At 47.5% G+C, this 17,425-nt stretch overlaps 1 protein-coding gene across 7 annotated transcripts in view; it reads right to left on the reverse strand.

Annotated features, from left to right (window-relative positions):
* Nucleotides 1-17,425, reverse strand: part of AP2B1 (adaptor related protein complex 2 subunit beta 1) — a 77,273-nt gene that overhangs the window by 23,381 nt on the left and 36,467 nt on the right. For 6 of the 7 annotated variants that reach the window (XM_032707388.1, XM_032707389.1, XM_032707393.1 and 3 more), the window contains exons 13-15: nt 15,729-15,988; nt 11,478-11,670; nt 1,667-1,708 (exon numbers count right to left, since the gene is read on the reverse strand). In XM_032707388.1, the coding sequence (XP_032563279.1) occupies nt 1,667-1,708; nt 11,478-11,670; nt 15,729-15,988 (495 nt within the window). The remainder of the gene's footprint in view (nt 1-1,666; nt 1,709-11,477; nt 11,671-15,728; nt 15,989-17,425) is intronic. The other variant, XM_032707394.1, reaches the window with a different exon arrangement.

Raw genomic sequence — 17,425 nt, forward strand, 5'->3', positions numbered from 1 at the left:
TAAATATTTTAAAGCCATTTGCAGCTTCCCCGCTGATTTATCAATAGTGCTAAATTATGCATTTGAATTCCAAAGCTCTTGGCAACTAATCCCTACACTCGGCTGTCACCTCAACCAAGCTTTCACATCATTTTTTATAGCTCCAGTTATCTATTCCCACTCTAGAGGAATCTTTCTTCTCCATCTCTCCTTCTCATAAGACAATATGCTTTGTGGATCTACCCTACGTAAACCCAGGGAAAAGAAAAAAATGCTTCAAATCTTCCCCCAACTACGTCAGTCTTCAGGAATCTGCAAGATTTTGCATATCCAGAGATAGCAAGGGAGTCATGACCGTGTTGTGTACTCCCACCCAAAGCCAGAGCTCTGCATTCTCAGCACTGTGGTCCAAAAGGTTCATCCCATGAAGCAGAACTAGTTGTCTCTGTCTGCCAGAGGACAACCTTCCTGCAAGAAGGGCAATCCTTCCCTCTCAGGACTTAAATGAGGGCACCAAACCAGGAATATTAACCTTCAGGTGCCCAGCTCTAGATGGGACAGTCACACTCAAGTTTGACTTCCAAGTTCTTTACTGTGAGCAGGAAGAATTATGTGCTTCAGAACAGGATTCTCCAGTCAGCAGCCCAGAAACAGGCAGAATTGCTAAGACAGAACTGCTTGGTGGGTTTTTGTTGGCCCAGGAAGGCAAAGACCTGGCTTTGTAGGCATGATCACTACAGGGAAGTACCTCCCATGCCCTGGTGTGGATGGACTGCCTGGGGGCTACAGGTGTAGTGCACCACCAGCTCTCCTCTGCCCTTGTGCTGAAGCCAGAAAAGGAGTGTCAGATTCACAGGGAAGGAAGGAGAGAATGACTGCAGCCATAACAAGGGGCTCTGAAAAGCCCTCCCTCCAGAACCGAGTGTGCTTTCCTCACTGAATTACTGGGTACACAGTCCTGGGCAGAGGGACTGGAGCTTTCTAGTAGAGGACACTACTTTGGCTACTCCTGCCCACTGCATCTCCAAGTCATCTTGCACTCATTTCCCATGCTTTCTTGGAAAAAGCTGGTATGTGTTTGAAGCCAAGGGTGCTTTGGAAGCAGGCTGAAACTCTCCCATGTCCTGGCAAGTGCTCTAGGCACCAGGACACTCACAAAGCACAGGCACAGTGGAGGTGGCAGCACTGACCACACATAGTAGGAGAGCTCAGAGCACCTGATTCCCGATGTCCAGGTAAAAAAACTTCTGTGGGTTTTGGGAGAAGAAAAGCACTGAGTTCAGGCAAGCCTGTGGTGACAGTGGGTTAGGGTTACAACAGACCAGGCTTTGTGAGTAGAGATAAGCATCCTTGGCCTTCTAGCTGCCAAAGCAGTTGCACAAGGATGAGGTACCACCAGTGTTAACGCTGCTGCTCCAACTAAAAGCTCTGAGAAAGAAGAGCTAAGCAGATAGAGTGAACAGCTCTGGCCCTGGCTGCTCTTTGGAAAGCCCAGGTGACAGCTGGACTCAAAAGCATCATAGGTGGGGACCTGTGTGTTTCAGATTTCAGTTGCATTTGCCCATTTTCCAACATCTTCAGGCACTTAAAGCATCTTCCAGCACGTTAACGGGCGAGGTTACATTTAAAAAACCCTGAGCTTTGAGCAGCTCTTTCAAACTGGGGAATAAAATGGAATGGCACTTACTGCCGGGCTTCCTCCAATGCCCCCGCCAAGGTCACTGCCAAGCTGAAAGAGAGAAGGAGAGAGAGGAGAGAAAGACCGAGATCATTTAAGCCAAGTGTCAGATGGCCGGAGCGGAGCCGCCCGCGCTGCTCCGAGCACGGCTCGCTCGCCACACAGGACAGACAGAAATGCAGTGCTGGGAAAGCACAGGGAACAGAGGGGCTTTTTGCTGTTGTGTGAGCAGAGCTACTTGGAGAAGCACCCCACGCTGCGGACAGGAGTGTTCTGCAGGTTAATAAGAGCAAAAATCCATCCCCTCCTCGCGCCCGTCGTCTGCGCCAGAAGCTCGGCGCTAGTTCTTCACATTTCATGCATCAGTGCTTTCCCTCCAGCCCACCTCGCTGCCTGCCAGCAGGCCCCAGCAGCTCCACAAAACCCAGTGGGGTAACTGTGAAACGGCATAAAAATAAAACTGACAGGAAGCTGACTTCCTGAAAGCTTTAGTTTTCTAGGGAACAGCTAGGAACTACGGGCAAACACAAAGCATCTTGGCTGTGTTCCTCTGACATGCGGCTCTTTTCAATAACAGGGAAGAAAGAGAACGGGGTATGTGCTGGCTATTGCAACAGCTCAGATAGCTGGGCTTTGTCTTCCCTTTCAAAGTGCAACCTCCCACAGACAGAGGAAAAACAGTTTCATGATCTAATGGGCACTCCAACAGTAAAGAGACCTCTCGGTGCAGCAGGTTATTTCAATAACAGTCTCTGCCAAGCTACACAGCTACAGTCTGAAGTGATGAAACAGTGACTGTGTACACCTGCACAACCCTCCATAAACACTAAATCCTCTCTGGGACCCTTCTGCCAAACCCTCCTGCAGCCCACCTAGAAGCTCTTCTATCATGAACTCCCTTCACAAAAGCATCCATATCACTTTCTCAGTGACAAAGCCCATTTTTCAAACATCATTCTACACACTCGAGAGATTTCAGTGATCAGGACAGGCTCCAAAGCTGGCTACAAGCGCTGTTTGTGAGTACAACATCACTCCTGTGAATATTTAAAAAGCACTCAACAGATGACTGATAGCCAGGAGGGAACAACCACACATCTGCAGTGGTTATTCACTGCAGAGACATCTCCGGGCTTATCTGTGTCCCAGGCTTTTCTTCTGAAGACCACGATAATTTTTTGCCTAGTACAGGGGTTTTTTTGGGTCACATTCAGACAAGGAACATGACCTGACAATAAGCACAGAGGATGATGCAAGTGCAGGGGTGAGGTAGGAGCCAGTCCCATTAGGGAAACTGGACTGTCAGACCAGATCATCACAGCTCACCTTGAGATGGTTTTCCTCTTCCATTTGATTAGGGTTTGGGGAGTTAGTTTGCTTTTATAAAAAGCATGTGACAAACTGGGTCAACAAAGGCTCTTAGATATGTTGTTCAAATAAACGCTGATGTGTCAGAATACTGAATAAATGCACCATATAGCTAAAGCAGAAGCTGCCAGGAGTGTCTACGCTTAGAGCCAAAAGGGCTCCAACCTTTTCCCTCTGCGCAAAAAACTTGGAAATTAACTTTGCTCTGCTCCCCACCAGCCTGTTCCCTGGGAGATCTCACAGCAAAGGTATTTTACGCTGGTCAAGAGATACCATAAAGCTTCACACCTCTCTCCATCAGAGCACAGATAAAAAGGATAAAATTGCCCTGAGAACAGCAGCAAAGTCGTAAGACAGTGACTTACCAGATGATAACCAGCCTCCATAAAACATGTAAAATTTGACAAATCCCTGTGCTACCCTGGATTCCTCTTCAATCCCCTGGCACCTCTCCTTCCCCAGTCCCCACAGGAGCCAGCTGATGCAACATCAGCCACCATAAGTAGGTGTTAGAGAAGTACAAATGACACAGAATCTGCTTTTTGTTAAGAAGCCTTAAGAGCATTTTTTTTTCCTGTGTGGGACTCAGTTTATCCCTACTTGAGGTCATGGCATAAGTTAACAGCAGGTTCCTCATCTTTTGCAACATACAGCAACCCAGGCTCTTGCTGTCCAGTTTTCCTTAGCTTACTTAAGAGATAATAGATAAAAGTGAGTGATTCTGAAGTCAAAAGAAGGATCAGTCAGAGACCAAAGGAAGCCAGTCAGAGGATGGAAATCCAATTAATATTGAGCTTATAAAACAAGGCTTATTACACTGTCAAGTCTCCCCCACTGAAACAGTCTGGCAGAGCCGAGTTTTGTTCTATTGACTGCTAAGCCAAGCCATGATTTAGATTAATATATCAGATCATTTACATCTTGTTACTGGCTCACTGAGGAGTAATAAATGCAACTATTACACCTCATCCCTATTCATAGTCTTGCATGCAGATGAACTTCATGCTTTACACTGACAGGCAGCGAAGTCTGGGGGAAGAGAAAGAATCCAGTTCATTTCCAGATATTATTGTATGCATGGAGGACTTCTGGTAGTGTTGTCTGAAGCAGGAGAAAGACTGGTTTATCAAGCAGCACGCATTTTACAAAGGGTATTATGGAAATGACTGAATAATTCTGCATAATCAAGCCAGATGTTAACCATTCTACCATTTCCTATTATACTCATCACAAGAAGCTGCAGGGTAGGAACCCAACCTCGAAGCAGCTCATACAGTGGTATCTGCAGGCACTCACTGTGAGAGAGCAGAAATGACATATTGGGGTTCCTCAAGCTATCTACAAGTCTTCCATTTTCCCTAAATGTCAGGCCTTGGGGAAAAACTAGAATTGCTTGAGTGGAGACTCCAGCTCTCACTCCCTACAGGGAGTAGAAAAAAACCCCCTCACTGGCTCAGAGGATTTACCACGAGCCCCTTTACATTTCCAGATTGCACCCGACATCTCTGCTTCGTGGGAGAAAAGGTCTCTTTCCAATGGCAGGAAGCTCTGACCTCCTGAAGCCCCTCTTTGCTGGTCAGAGGGCTCTGCACAGCACAGCCTGTGCTTCTCTTGGCTCCTGTCCTCGGGCCCAGCACTGCAGATGTGCTACGGAGCCGCAGAGTGAGCGCCGAGGAGCTGCCAGCTCCTCCAGGTCCCTGCAGGCAGAGCTGGCTCTACCTAACAGTGAAAAGAGAAGTGACAGCACATCTACTGCAACACAAGTTAATAAAGAACTAATCAGTTCCCCATCAGATCCGGGGTGCACTGCTCGTTGCAGCAGCACACAAGTACCTCTCTCCATTTTTCTTGCCTGTCACCCTCCCATGGTACCAGTTCTTTCCCCATTGAGGAACCACAGGACTGGTTTACTCCATCCTCCTGTGAGATGCTCAAGACCTAACTTTATTCCAAACTCAGAATGATGGAAGAGACAGTAAGAGCGAAGTGTGTGAGTAAGAGGGAAGGAGGAAGACAGAGGGAACAGGAACCAATTACCCACAGAGTGTCCTCTCCCATCTGGAGTGACAGGCAGAGTGCAGAAGGAAAGAAGGAGATATTAGTCAGGCGTGAAGTGCTGCTGAAGCAATTCCCCAGGGCTGGCAGCTCTAGTTAACCATTTCCATTCATCTTATGGGTGGACAGACACTGCCAGAAGGACAACCTGGACTGGCCTTACAGGAGATCAGGCAAGAGCCCCATGGAGGAGAGGACGATGTGAATACATCGTGTTAGCCCCACTCAAGCTGAAATGCTCACTGGTGGACAAGGGCTGGCATTTGACAATCCAGGGGAACTCACAGCACTGCAAAGCCCTGATCCTGAGCCCAAAGTTGGCAGGCTTGCCCCTTGCTGAAGAGGGAAAAGCCTCTACCCAGGAGAAAGAGCTGCCACCTCCAGGAGATGAGCAGGGGATGAACAGGGAGTCTTGGCCCCCAAAAGCACCAAGTTGTTCAAACAGGAGTTCTCTTCGCTCTCTCCAAATCCATCCAGCCACAACAGCACCAAAGCAGCCACATAGGTTTAAAGAAGAGGCTGGGCTCAAGCCTGTATCAATAAAAGCAGTACCAGCACCTCTTCCCAAAGTGCAGCAGCGCCTTTACTTGGTGTGAGTTGGCTTGGACAGCCCTGCAGCTGCTCTGCAGTGGGAGAGCCTTTGCCCTGTAATTCCAGCTCCGTGGAAGCAGTTATGCTGACTTATGAAGTGCAGCAGTGCTGGAGTTACTGCATTTAGGAGGGTTTATTTGCATCTTAACAGCAGCTTGTAATGAAGTGACTCTGCTGAAGTGTTCATGTGATCCAGAGGGGTTACAATCACTTCTGCAAAATGACGTGAGGCTTTTGGAGCACCAAAAAATAACAGGGAGGGTGGAGCCAGGGACAGAAGCTGCAACAGCCACTGCCCAGCAACTGCTTTGCCTTGTGTCCACAGCATAGCCAGGGCTTTCAGGGCAGCTGTGCATTTAATTAACCATAGTTCATGGGTTAACATGGGACAATTGCTGCCTCCTCTCTCCCTCATACCCCAAACCAAGAGTCAAGCACCACAGCTCAAGGAGCTGGATAAGAGCCAGCACTCAGTAACACAGCAGCAACACAAGGCATTTACTTAAGAGGAATCAGGAGCTGGGGCTGACTGAGATGCCACTGAGCCAGGCTAATCCTGTTAGAGACACCTGAGCAGCAGGACAGACCAGGCTGCATCTCCTGGTGGGCTGCAGGGATCTCATTGCAGACACTGCTGTGGCTCACACAGAAGCATTTTCAGTGCCTGTTTGCTGCCTATTTTATGTGTCTGTTTTCACACCACCAAGCCAGGCTTGCAGGGCAGAAGGGCTGCTCTCCAAAGCAGGGACAGCTGTGTCAAAGGTGCTGGGGAACAAGTCCTGCTGCCAATACCAGGGTCACCCGTTTCACTGCACTTACTGCTAATGCTCTACACCCGGCTGAACGACTTCCATCAGCAAACAAAACTGAGTACTAACCATTTTCAGTTTCCAAAGTGCAAAAAAGCAGCTCACAAAGCTCTAGAAGTCCTATGACTGCTACGACAACAGCCTTCAATCAGACATGAATGAGTGACCCACCAAAAGAGCTCCTTTTCCATATCAGCCCAGCTCCAGCAATGGACACGTGTCCTTTGTCAGAAATCTTAACAGATGCCCTTTGAAGCTCATCAAACCAGAACAGCCCAGATGAAAGGAGTCACTCAGCTCCTTATCAGAGGCTGGAGCAGCACTCTGGGAGAGCATCACATTCCCTGCATAAATGGATGCTGGGGCTGACCTAGCACTGACACTCTCACTCTGTAGTTCCAGGAAAAAGTAAGGGAAGTAACTTTCCTAAGATTATACACAGCAAGTCACTTGCAGAGCCAGGAGAGGAATCTGGCTCCCAGGTTGCTTTTGGGCTTCCACAATTCCTCTGACTATATGAAACACCAGCAGAAGGGTTTCTTTATAAAACATTGGTGAGTCCCTAATCAACCTCAACAAAGCAGCATGTTGTCCCCTGAGGCCAGACTTCGAACTCTCCACTTGAAAGCAGCCAGACAGGGAGGGAGTGACACCAGTAGCCCCTTTTGGATGGGGCAGGCACTCAGGGCTGCTGGAGCAGGGGTTTCTTCCCAGGGTGCCAGGTGCCTGGAACTCGGGACACTCTGGGGGAGAGGGTGAGCTGCTGCACCCTCCATCCCACTGCAGAGCCAAGCACAGGGGTGGGACACAGCCCTGAAGTGTAGGGAAGGCAACCTTGGGGTCAGACCCCCCTATATCCAACCTGATTACACAGAGGGGCACAGCTCCACCTGGAACAGCCCAAACCAGTCCAGGTATTAGAGAAAACTGCAGATAACCAGTGTTTATCAAACAGCTTTTCAACCAAGGACATAAATCAATCTGACCAGCTGCCAGTCTTGAATCAATAATATTCTTGTAGATGAGTGGCTCGAGCATTAAATAAAACCCTTACATAACAGGCTATCCAAGCCTGCCTATTCCCACAGATTTACTGCTCTGCCCCTGGGTTTCAAGCCAGCCTCCCTGGCTCCTGGCCATGGTGCCCTGCTCCCATTAAATGCACGGGCTCACAGGGAGCTGCAGGATGTGCTGGGCAGCACAGAGCTCTCCCTCACATGCTCAGTGGATTTTCAGAGCAAATGAACACACAAAAAAAGGTTTAAAGGCAAAATGACCCCAGCTCACGTCAGCACAGACAGACATCCTGCAAAGCACCACATCAACAGCAAACAGGAGCTGGGAGGGTGCCTGTAACCTGCATGAAGTTCAGCCACTTCAGAGCTGCCTTTGAGGGGATAAGGCATCAAACTGCACAAAGCTCTGCATCCAGCAATCTGCTGTCCCAGGAAGTTTTGTTTCTCCCACACGAGTGGCTGGTATGACTGCTTTACACTGCTGAGCTGGAGATCTCAAATAGTTCTGTAAAAGTGGGCTTAGTCACCATTTTATGGAAAAGAAAACTGAGCAGAGAAGAACTAGATCTGCCCACGGTGGCAAATAGGGGCACAACCCAGACTGGCTTTCTTCATTAGAAAACAGCTCTCCATAGGTCCTACAGCAAGTCTGCTTTGGTTATAGGCAAACCATATCTTGTTTTTGTACTAATAGCCCTTTTTCTCTCCTTTTTTTTTTTGTAATTGTTAACACATGCTCAGCATCTGTGCATGCATGTTACATTTAATACCAATTACAGAACTCACTATGGAGATAAAATAAGATTTACTCAATAAATAAATTAACCTCTCAAGCAGCTGGAGTCTCACTAGTCATGGGGATAAATACCTAGCAATGCTGAGGAAAATTCAAATGAACAATATAAATTTGGTGTTTATTCAGTTTTACACCACGCAGAAATTTGGTGTTTATTCAGTTTTACACCACGCAGTCTCATTTAACTGCCTGGAAGAAAAAATAACCCCCTCCAGTTTAAGAAACTGAAATGCAGAATGACATTTGCCATGGAAGTTAAAGCTGCTGTTGGTCTTTCTGGGTTAGTCCTGTTGGGACTTTTACTGCAAGAGCATCCCTCTGAAGTCAGACACCCCCTCTAAAGAAAAGGGGGTAGAAGAGGGGATGGCACTGCACAAATGTGGTTTAATATTATCCTATGATTCAAATCCCAATCCTCTTGGCGAGTCATGCAGCCCAGAGACACTGCCCAGCAATTTGGCTAATACCAGGTTAGGGTTAAGCCAGCTTGATGCTTGTTAAACTCTTGCCCACAACAATGAACAAAGATACAGATCACATTCACTCACTAATTAGGCTTATTATCATAGACTCATTTAGGTGCAAAAGACCTCTACACTGTTACCCCATCACTGCCAAGGCCACCACTAAACCAAGTGCCACATCTACATGTCTGTTAAATCCCTCCAGGGGTGGTGATTCCACCACTGCCCTGGGCAGCTGTGCCAGGGAGGGACAGTGAAAGTGAAGACATTTTTCCTAATATGCAATTTAAACCTCCCCTGGCACATCTTGAGGCTGTCTCCTCTTATCCTGTCACCTGTTATGTGGGAGAAGAGACCAACTCCCACCTACACCCTCCTGTCAGAGAGTTGTAGAGAGTGAGAAGGTCCCCCTGAGAATCCTCCAGGCTGAACTCACCCAGCTCCCTCAGCTGCTCCTCATCAGACAAACCCTTTCCTCTACTCTGTTGCCTTCTCTGGACATGCTCCAGCCCCTCAATGTCTTTCTTGTTGTGAGGGGCCCAAAACTAATCCCATGATTTGAGGTGTGGCCTCATCAGTGCCCAGTGCAGGGGGACGGTCACTGCCCTGGCCCTGCCTGGCCACACTATTGCTGATACAGGCCAGGTGCCACTGGCCTTCTTGGCCACCTGGTTCATGTTCAGCCACTGTCACCAGCACCCCCAGGTCCTTTTCCACTGGGCACCTTTGCAGCCACTCTGGCCCACACCTGGAACATTCCATGGGGCTGCTCCAAGTGCAGGACCTGGTATTTGGCCTTGTTGAACCTCACACCCCTGGGTCTCAGCCTATAGATCCAGCCTGTCCAGATCCCTCTGCAGAGCCTTCCTATCCTCAGGCAGACCAACACTCCTGCCCAACTTGGTGTCATCTGCAACATCTGCACGAGGGAAGGAAAAGGCAGAGCTTCGATTCATTTGATGCAACAGCACTTCAACAGAAATCACCCAACATCAAAAACCCCTCCATCATTCAGACATTCGGTTTAGTGCTTACCCCATCAGTAATTCAGCTGAGACAGTGCTGGGCTGTGCAGCCCGAGGCACAGCTACTCCCCATCCAGACATGATCATTTTGTCAGATCACACTCCACAGCTCCACGGATTTACTTAAGGCTTGAGGAAAATATTAAGTAAAAGCCTAGGACCATATCAACTAACAGCTCTGCTGTCAAAGCAGGTCACTAAATTAAGCCCATTAATGCCACCTGCGAGACAGCTCTTCTCCCAAAACCAAGTTTTAATTTTACTGTGTCCATTTATTTGTCTGACACTAATGAGAAACAAAGGGTTACTATAAGAGGCCTGGAAAGCAGCACAGACAGAGGAATTTAAGTGCTAACCATTCTCTGCCACCACAGACAGCACCGTCTCCTGCAAAGCCTTTACACAATTACCAATCCCAGGTTCTTAGTGGCATGTCTTGCAATGCAGGGAAAGGCTGCACAGGGCTCTGGGCTCACTGTCTGCTTTCCCAGCATCTCCAGCCTGACCATTTCCCTGATCCCCTCTGAGATACTCCCCCAGCATAAGAGCAGCCACCCCAGTGACCAAACAAACCGCTGGTCAGCACAGAGGCTAAAGCACATCTGATCTCTGTGAATGCCAGTGCCATTAAGGGTTAGATTGTTTCCAGTTCATTAGCTCATGGAGAGCTGGAAATGAGTTCAATGTCTGCTTTAATAAGATTATGGCAGCTTAAAAAAATAGATATTTGACAAATAAGGATTTGTTGCATTGGGGTTCATCCAGCTGCCTCCTACCTCTGTTATTCAGAGCTTGACTCAGAACTGAAACCACCTAAACCAGGCAGAGAACTATAAGCCAAACCCCAAGCAAGACAAATCCACTGCAGGTCTGAAAAAACACCCAGTCTTATCCAGGTCACACAGTGCAAATATACCCAGGAGTGCTTCTTCCCCTGCAGGGAAGTCACCAGGGAGTTGGGGGCCTGTGTGCTGTGCTCCCCTCCATGGGAACAGCTCCCAGGCTCATTATTACATTCACCACCTCTTAATACCTGGCTATAAGACCACAGCACTGACCTCTCCACTGCTGCTGTCTCCTTACCAAGTGATTTTCTCATTGCAGCTCATGCCCAGCTCACTCCCCAGAGCACAAAAAGGTGTGATCGCTCCCACTGGAGCCTGACCCTGGTAGTACCAGGGCAGGTACCTCATGAGCTGCTGTGGCAATAGTGAGGACTACACAGAGTGTTTCCCTCCTGACCTCACTGCAATTAAAATGTCACCCATATTAAGCCATGACATATAAAAATGAGATGACACAGGGTTACAGCCCGAGAGCTTTGCACCGAAATTCAGGAAGGCTGGGAAGTGGGTGGAGTAAAATGCCTTCTTGAAAGGCAGCCTGAATCAAATACAAAGCAGCGAAACACTTCACATGCTTAAAACAACTTTTTGGTTTTCTTTTACACAGAAAAAGCACAGAAAAAATATATCCACTGACCATGGGGATTCTACAGCATGCAGCAACATCCATTTTATAGCAGGAAAAGCCTGCTGGGAGTTGGTACAATAGCACTGGTTAAATCCTTTTGGAGTTTCAGGACTCAGCACTGGGAGCTCAGTGATCCAAGCATTAAAAGCACAGATAATCAAGGCTTTGCAGAGATAAGCACAGCTCCAATTATTTCACACCAGCTAACGAGGATGCTGCTTACCAAGCTGTCCAGCCCTCCTCCCAGGAGGTCCACAGCACCCATCTGCATGGAGGACACTTGGGGAACATTCACGGGGGGCCCCAGGTCCAGGTTGAGGAGGTCTCCCAGGAGGTCTCCCTGGGATGGAATGACCTGTGGCTGCTCCAGGTTCGTGGTGGCCGTCGTGCCCACGGGGCTGTCGCCAGCGTCGGTGCTGCAGGAGGTGGGACAAGAAGCAGAGGAGAGAGACATCAGTCACCTGTGGTCTCCAGCTTCGGATTCTCAGCATGGGGAAACACAGCAAGACAAGCAGAGGCCAGTCCAGAGCTTATCCCAGCAGTGCTCTGCCCCCTGATACAGCTGGCAGTGTGTTATGGCACGTGGTTCTTCACCACATGCTTTGAGCACCAAGGCTTCCCAAGCATTGTGCATGGTCTTCAGTCCAGCAAAGGGAATCTTCCAAGGTGTGGAAATCTGCCCACCTTTAGAATCACAGACTCATCCAAAACAGTGAGCCATGAGTATTACATGGACTACAGCACTGAAAATAAGTATTTCCCAGCTCAGAATAAACCTATAGAGATGATTTTCGGCCCACTGGGCCTGAGAGCCACATATAAACATGGGGAAAAATAAATAATTCAGATTTCCTCAGAGAATGTTATCAACCTAACATTGAAAAAACCCTTGAGCCCTCACTCTAACCAGTGCAAACTCCACCACTCCCCATACATCTCGATTAATCACCTTCTACTGACCAGCAACAAGCTCCACAACTCTTTCCTAATTGAAAACCTCCATCTAAAATTGATTCCTCTCTTCTATCAATAATTTCCTTTCCTCTGAGTTAGCAGGCATGTTAATTGCTAGTCTAGAAATGCTCATTATACAGCTTCCAAAATTTCTCATCATATGCAGTCTGGCTACCGTTTACATTCACTTGTCACTGGATTTTATAACAAGAAAGGAGGGGGGGGGGAAGTAACTGACTGTAGCTCCTGAAGATCTCACTACAGTGTATTTATTCTTTAAATTCAGAGATGCTCATTTTAGATAACTGAAATCCCTTCTGTACCCTGTTGCCAGCAGTAAGTGATAAAATGATTTCCAGCTCATGTTCTTGCAGCTGCAGCCAACAGGTAACTGCCCACAAATGCTGTGGGAATTAGTGTCCTGACAAGGTGTTTAACACTGGGGCTCTTCTGTAAGGATTTGCAGCTCCTCATTCCGAGTAGCCAGAATTCCCTCATCCTTATTCAGCTGCTGAGGGGAAAGACTCAGTGGCAGAGTCTAAGCTGCTCCCAACTTCAGTGCCAAGAGGAAAAGATGGAGCATAAGGACTGTAGAATGAATTAGTTACCAGGCAGCAGCAGCAGCAAGCACTGAAAGCTTCTTTGCATTAAAAGCTTTAGAGCCCAAATAATACTAATATTAGCTGTCCTTTCTGCTTCTGCCTTCAGCAGGGAGACTGCTGAGTGTGCTGAACTGCTCACTCAAACAGTTTTGAAGAGCAAGTGGTTACTGTGATCCACTCCCACCCCCACCCCGGGAAGGGGAGGAACAGCAGCTCCAAGCAGAGGCACATTACAAGCCACTTGGTTCGTTCCCAGTCTGTAATCCCTTTAACACTACACCTCTTCAACACTTACTCATCCTTCTCCTGATGGAGACAGAGAAATCCCTCAAGGTCTTGTGTAACTGCTGTTGCCCCAAAACCCAACAAGAAATTAGGAAAGGACAAAGCCAAGTGAGTTTGTATTAAAAAACAAAACCCCGTTTGGGAAGAATGGGTCTCTTTAAAGAGATTTGTATATAAAAAAACTTTGAATTTTATATGAAAGAATGAATTGTGGGTTATAGAGGGCAGAAAGTCTTGATATAAGCTTTCCCCCTCACAGTCTTGGGCAGTGGGTAACAGCTGGGTTTGGAGATTTAGCCCTATGAATTCAGCCTCCAGCAGGTCCCAGATGTTGGGTTTTACAAAGGATGTACAGAGAGAACCAGAATCAAAAGTTTCCTGCAGCCACCTGTGAAACAGAGGGATAGAGACTCCTGCCCAAGTCTAACCAGACTCCTCCCAGGAGCCCTGTAAACATCTTCCCAAATTTCTCAGCTGAATTATGGCTGAGCAGGGGTGGTGGGAGCCACCACACGAGGAAACACTGCCAAGTAATCAGATTTCTCCCCCCATCTTCAGGATACATCTGCAACTCTGTGACACTTGGGCTCACTGAAGAGGCAGGAACATTTCACCATCTGTGAGCTGTTCAATGGATCTTCCCATCAGCTGAGAGCTGAAAGAAACCTGTCCTTGCTTGGAATGGAAATTAAATGAATCAAAAAGCAACGTAGTGAATTCTGCCAGCCATAACTAACTACTCCAAGGTTTATACCCAGGGAAGCACCATTCATCTAGTTACCTCTGCCAATCCACTCAAGAAAACCTTGTCTTGACTCTCAAGCCACATTCACTGTGGACATGTCCACACTTCCATGCTTTCACCTCTATCTCATGGTGCAACCTGAAGGAAAACCTCAATCTCTAGCAGACACTTCAGCCACCAGAATGGTCATTGTTGGAGTGCAGGTGTTAAGAAGATAACTCCAAACAAGTAGGTGAGATGGTTATCTTCCACTGGACACCCTTAACTTGCCTTACACTGATGCAGAAAACCCCAATAATGGGGCCTCTTTATGAGGTGAGCTCCCGTTGGAGAAGCTCACTGTGCCATTAACTCCTCTCATTTTTTTTAATTTACCAAATGGGCTCCAGCACTGCATCAATATGATCAGCAGGAGCACCCTTCAGACCTTCCCCCAGCTCAACACTGCTGATTGAGGCCTGGAGGGTTTATGCTGAAGCAATGGTTCTGCTCTAGTCAGAACAGATTTAAGGTCAGCAGACAGAGCATGAGCTACAAGAGTCAAGCACATACACAGTACATGCAAGAAGCTACTAAAAAACTACTCCTTCAAAAAGCTGAATTCCTTGAGCTAAATCCCCTAAAATGTTATCTTCTGTCGTGACCTGAAACAACAGTGTACAGGAAGGTTGGTAACACCAAAGAGCAAAGCTACCCCAGCTCATTTTGAGACAAATCTCTGACTAGGAGAGGCAGGAAAGCGGCCACTGCTTTTCTTGTCCAACTGGTAGACTTGTAGCTTGCTGATTCTGGGTCAGTGCAGCCAGACTTGATTTCATAGGCAGGGAGAAAACAACTCGGCTTCCCAAAGCCAGTCACCACCGAAATAGCTTTAGTTGCTAAGAATAGCAGAGAAGTGGTGTCAGAAAATAGAAAAGCAGCAGCATCGCACACTGATTTATCAGTGCAACAGCAAAAAATGGCACTCCAAATGTCACTTTGGGAATATTATTAAGAGGTAAGCCTGGATACTCTGCCTCCTGCTGCAAAGCACACTCAGTTGTGTAATTAATACCATTAGTGCAAATAGCACTGCTCACCTGAATGAGGGACCATGGGAACAGGCTCAATAGCAACCGCTCTGCAGCCTGGAGCTGCTGCACTGCCTGCAGATCCAACCTGCTTCCAGGACTGTGATCACAGGGAAGCATTAAAGCTCCAGGCAATATGCCAAAGCATTTCCCCCCACCTCCCAAGGGTTAGACACACATCAGTCTATCCATCTTCTTTTAAGCTCTAACAGTTTTCAGTGATGGGGCTTTGATGGTTTTTGCACTCCCCCTGTCTCATAGGCACCGAGTAAGAAAGGTAGCTTTTACCAATCCTTCCCCATTTCATATTCCAACAGCGAAGGATCCCTTTACTTGCCTGTTCTAAGAAACTGATACTGTATTCCAGGAGACAGGCTCCTAAAGCTGTGCTGTTGCTGAAGCAAAAGCTCTTACAAAATCATCTTCTGAAACATGCCAGTTCTTACTCTAGTCCTCCTCCCCCTGAAGGAAGCCCTTGCACCAAAGGTGATTCCACCCTTAACCAAACCTTCTGCTTTTTAACTCAGTCTCTCCTGTCAAGAGCACTTATAGCCAATGTCTTCTTAAAAAACATCACAGCTCCTCCTCACACAAGAACTTCCATACTTCCTGTGTCTTCTGACCCAGAAACTCGGAAACTACATACCCAGGATTACCTTCGGCAGCGGAACGGCCCCTTGAATGACCTGCAAGCCCTTACACACTTATCAATAAAATCCCATTAGAGTGTTCTAAAAGATCTTTTGGCATCTTTTGGACCGTTTGCTAGAAAGAAACAGCCAACCCTGCCCATTATCCTGGGGGCTGCCCGAGCTTACCTGCCGTGGTGGATTGGCAGGTGCTTGCGGTGGATGCCGTGGCTCCCCTCCACGAAGGCGTTGGGGGGTTTGTGGTACACCGACGCCAGGGACCCGATGTGGCAGATGAGCTCATCGAGCAGGGTGGGCTCGATCAGATCGGTCTCCTCGGAAATCAGCGGCTTTTCCGAGAGAACCACTTCCTTGGCGGTCACGGGGTCCGTGGAAAGAAGGCGCCAGTAGATGTAGCCGCGATCCCGCAGGTCTGGGTTGTCAGAATCCTGAGACAAAGCAGTACATCACTCACGGGTCTGAAGTGAACTAAGGCCTGTAATCAATTATTTCTCTAGCAGTGATTCTGCTGGATCAAAAAACCCCACCCATCCAGCAGCGGCAGTCGGTAGTTTCAAAGTGTGTTACAAACTGTTGTGATGAACATCCTAAAATAAAAATGGAGAACCAGAGTACTAATGCCTGGCTTCCTGCTCAGCTGGTCAAGGAGCAAAAAACCCGGGATTTATATCCCACAATTGCCCCAAACCACAGAGCTCTCAACTGCTTTCTAAACTCTCCTGCCACTTGATATAACAATAAGTATCAGGAGAACTCCAAGGGGGTGTAGACAGAAGAAAAGAATGTGAGTGGAAATCACTCTTTCACATACTAAGAGTAGAGATACAATACTGAATAATGATCCAAGATTCCTGGAAATGTATGACTTACCCAAGGGCTGGACAAAAAGATGCTGCAGAACTACATCTTAATAAGCCATATTCTTTATACCAAAAGAGATCTTATTTATCCTGCCTTTTAGTTATCTAATGAAGTATGGAAAGATGCTAATGATACACACTTAGGATACTTCATCAGTTCTCCAGCTGCCAATAATACCCTTGTTTTACTGCAGATACTTTTGCCTCTGCATGAAGTGCTAATTATTTCTCTCCTCTTTGAGCATCTCTGCCCGGAGGAGCAAAGTGAGTGGGGATGGTTTACAGTTAATGTTCAAGGGAGAGGGAAGTGATGTGGTTTTATGTTGCAGTGCAACATGTTTGAACTGCTCATGGAAGCCAGACCTGGGATTTTTAACCCCCACATCAGCAGAATAACAGGATAAACGTTTCTGAGGGTTTTTTCCCATAAAATTCCGGCAATATATCATACACCTCATCAGCCTTCCTCTCAGTATTTCTTTTCCTCTTCTGTGATCTCATTCATGCTGCTGCTGACCTGTCAGAACCTGCCTCTCTGCTGTCTGTCTCAACATCCTCAGGCACACAGTAAAACCTCTATTTGGAATGAGACTGAGCTAAAGCTCATTTCGCTTGTAAGGACCCAGATAAATCTACCTGTAGTCTCAGACATTGTCTCTGCAGTGCTGGTTTTGTTTGATAGTTGACTCTTTACACCCTTAACAATCCCTACAATCCTTAACAATCCCTTTGCCCTTAACAATCCCTACAAGACTCTCCACATCCTGCCTGCACTAGCAGCTCAAGATCAGGAGGGTTTCTGCAAGGCAGACACGAAAGACCTCAGGTTTCCATCTACTTGCAGGCACAAACAGATTCAAGACTGGCTGTTTCTTTCCACAGCCAAATAAACAGATTTGAAACTTCAGTAAACCTACTGAAACAAGAGGCTCAGATCTTCCCTTTCCCAGTTTCTCTCCCAATTCTCTGCTCTCCAGGGTCTGCATACCAATGAGCTCAGCTCCC

Source organism: Chiroxiphia lanceolata, chromosome 20 (assembly GCF_009829145.1).
Source record: "Chiroxiphia lanceolata isolate bChiLan1 chromosome 20, bChiLan1.pri, whole genome shotgun sequence".
NCBI classification, from domain to species: Eukaryota; Metazoa; Chordata; class Aves; order Passeriformes; family Pipridae; genus Chiroxiphia; species Chiroxiphia lanceolata.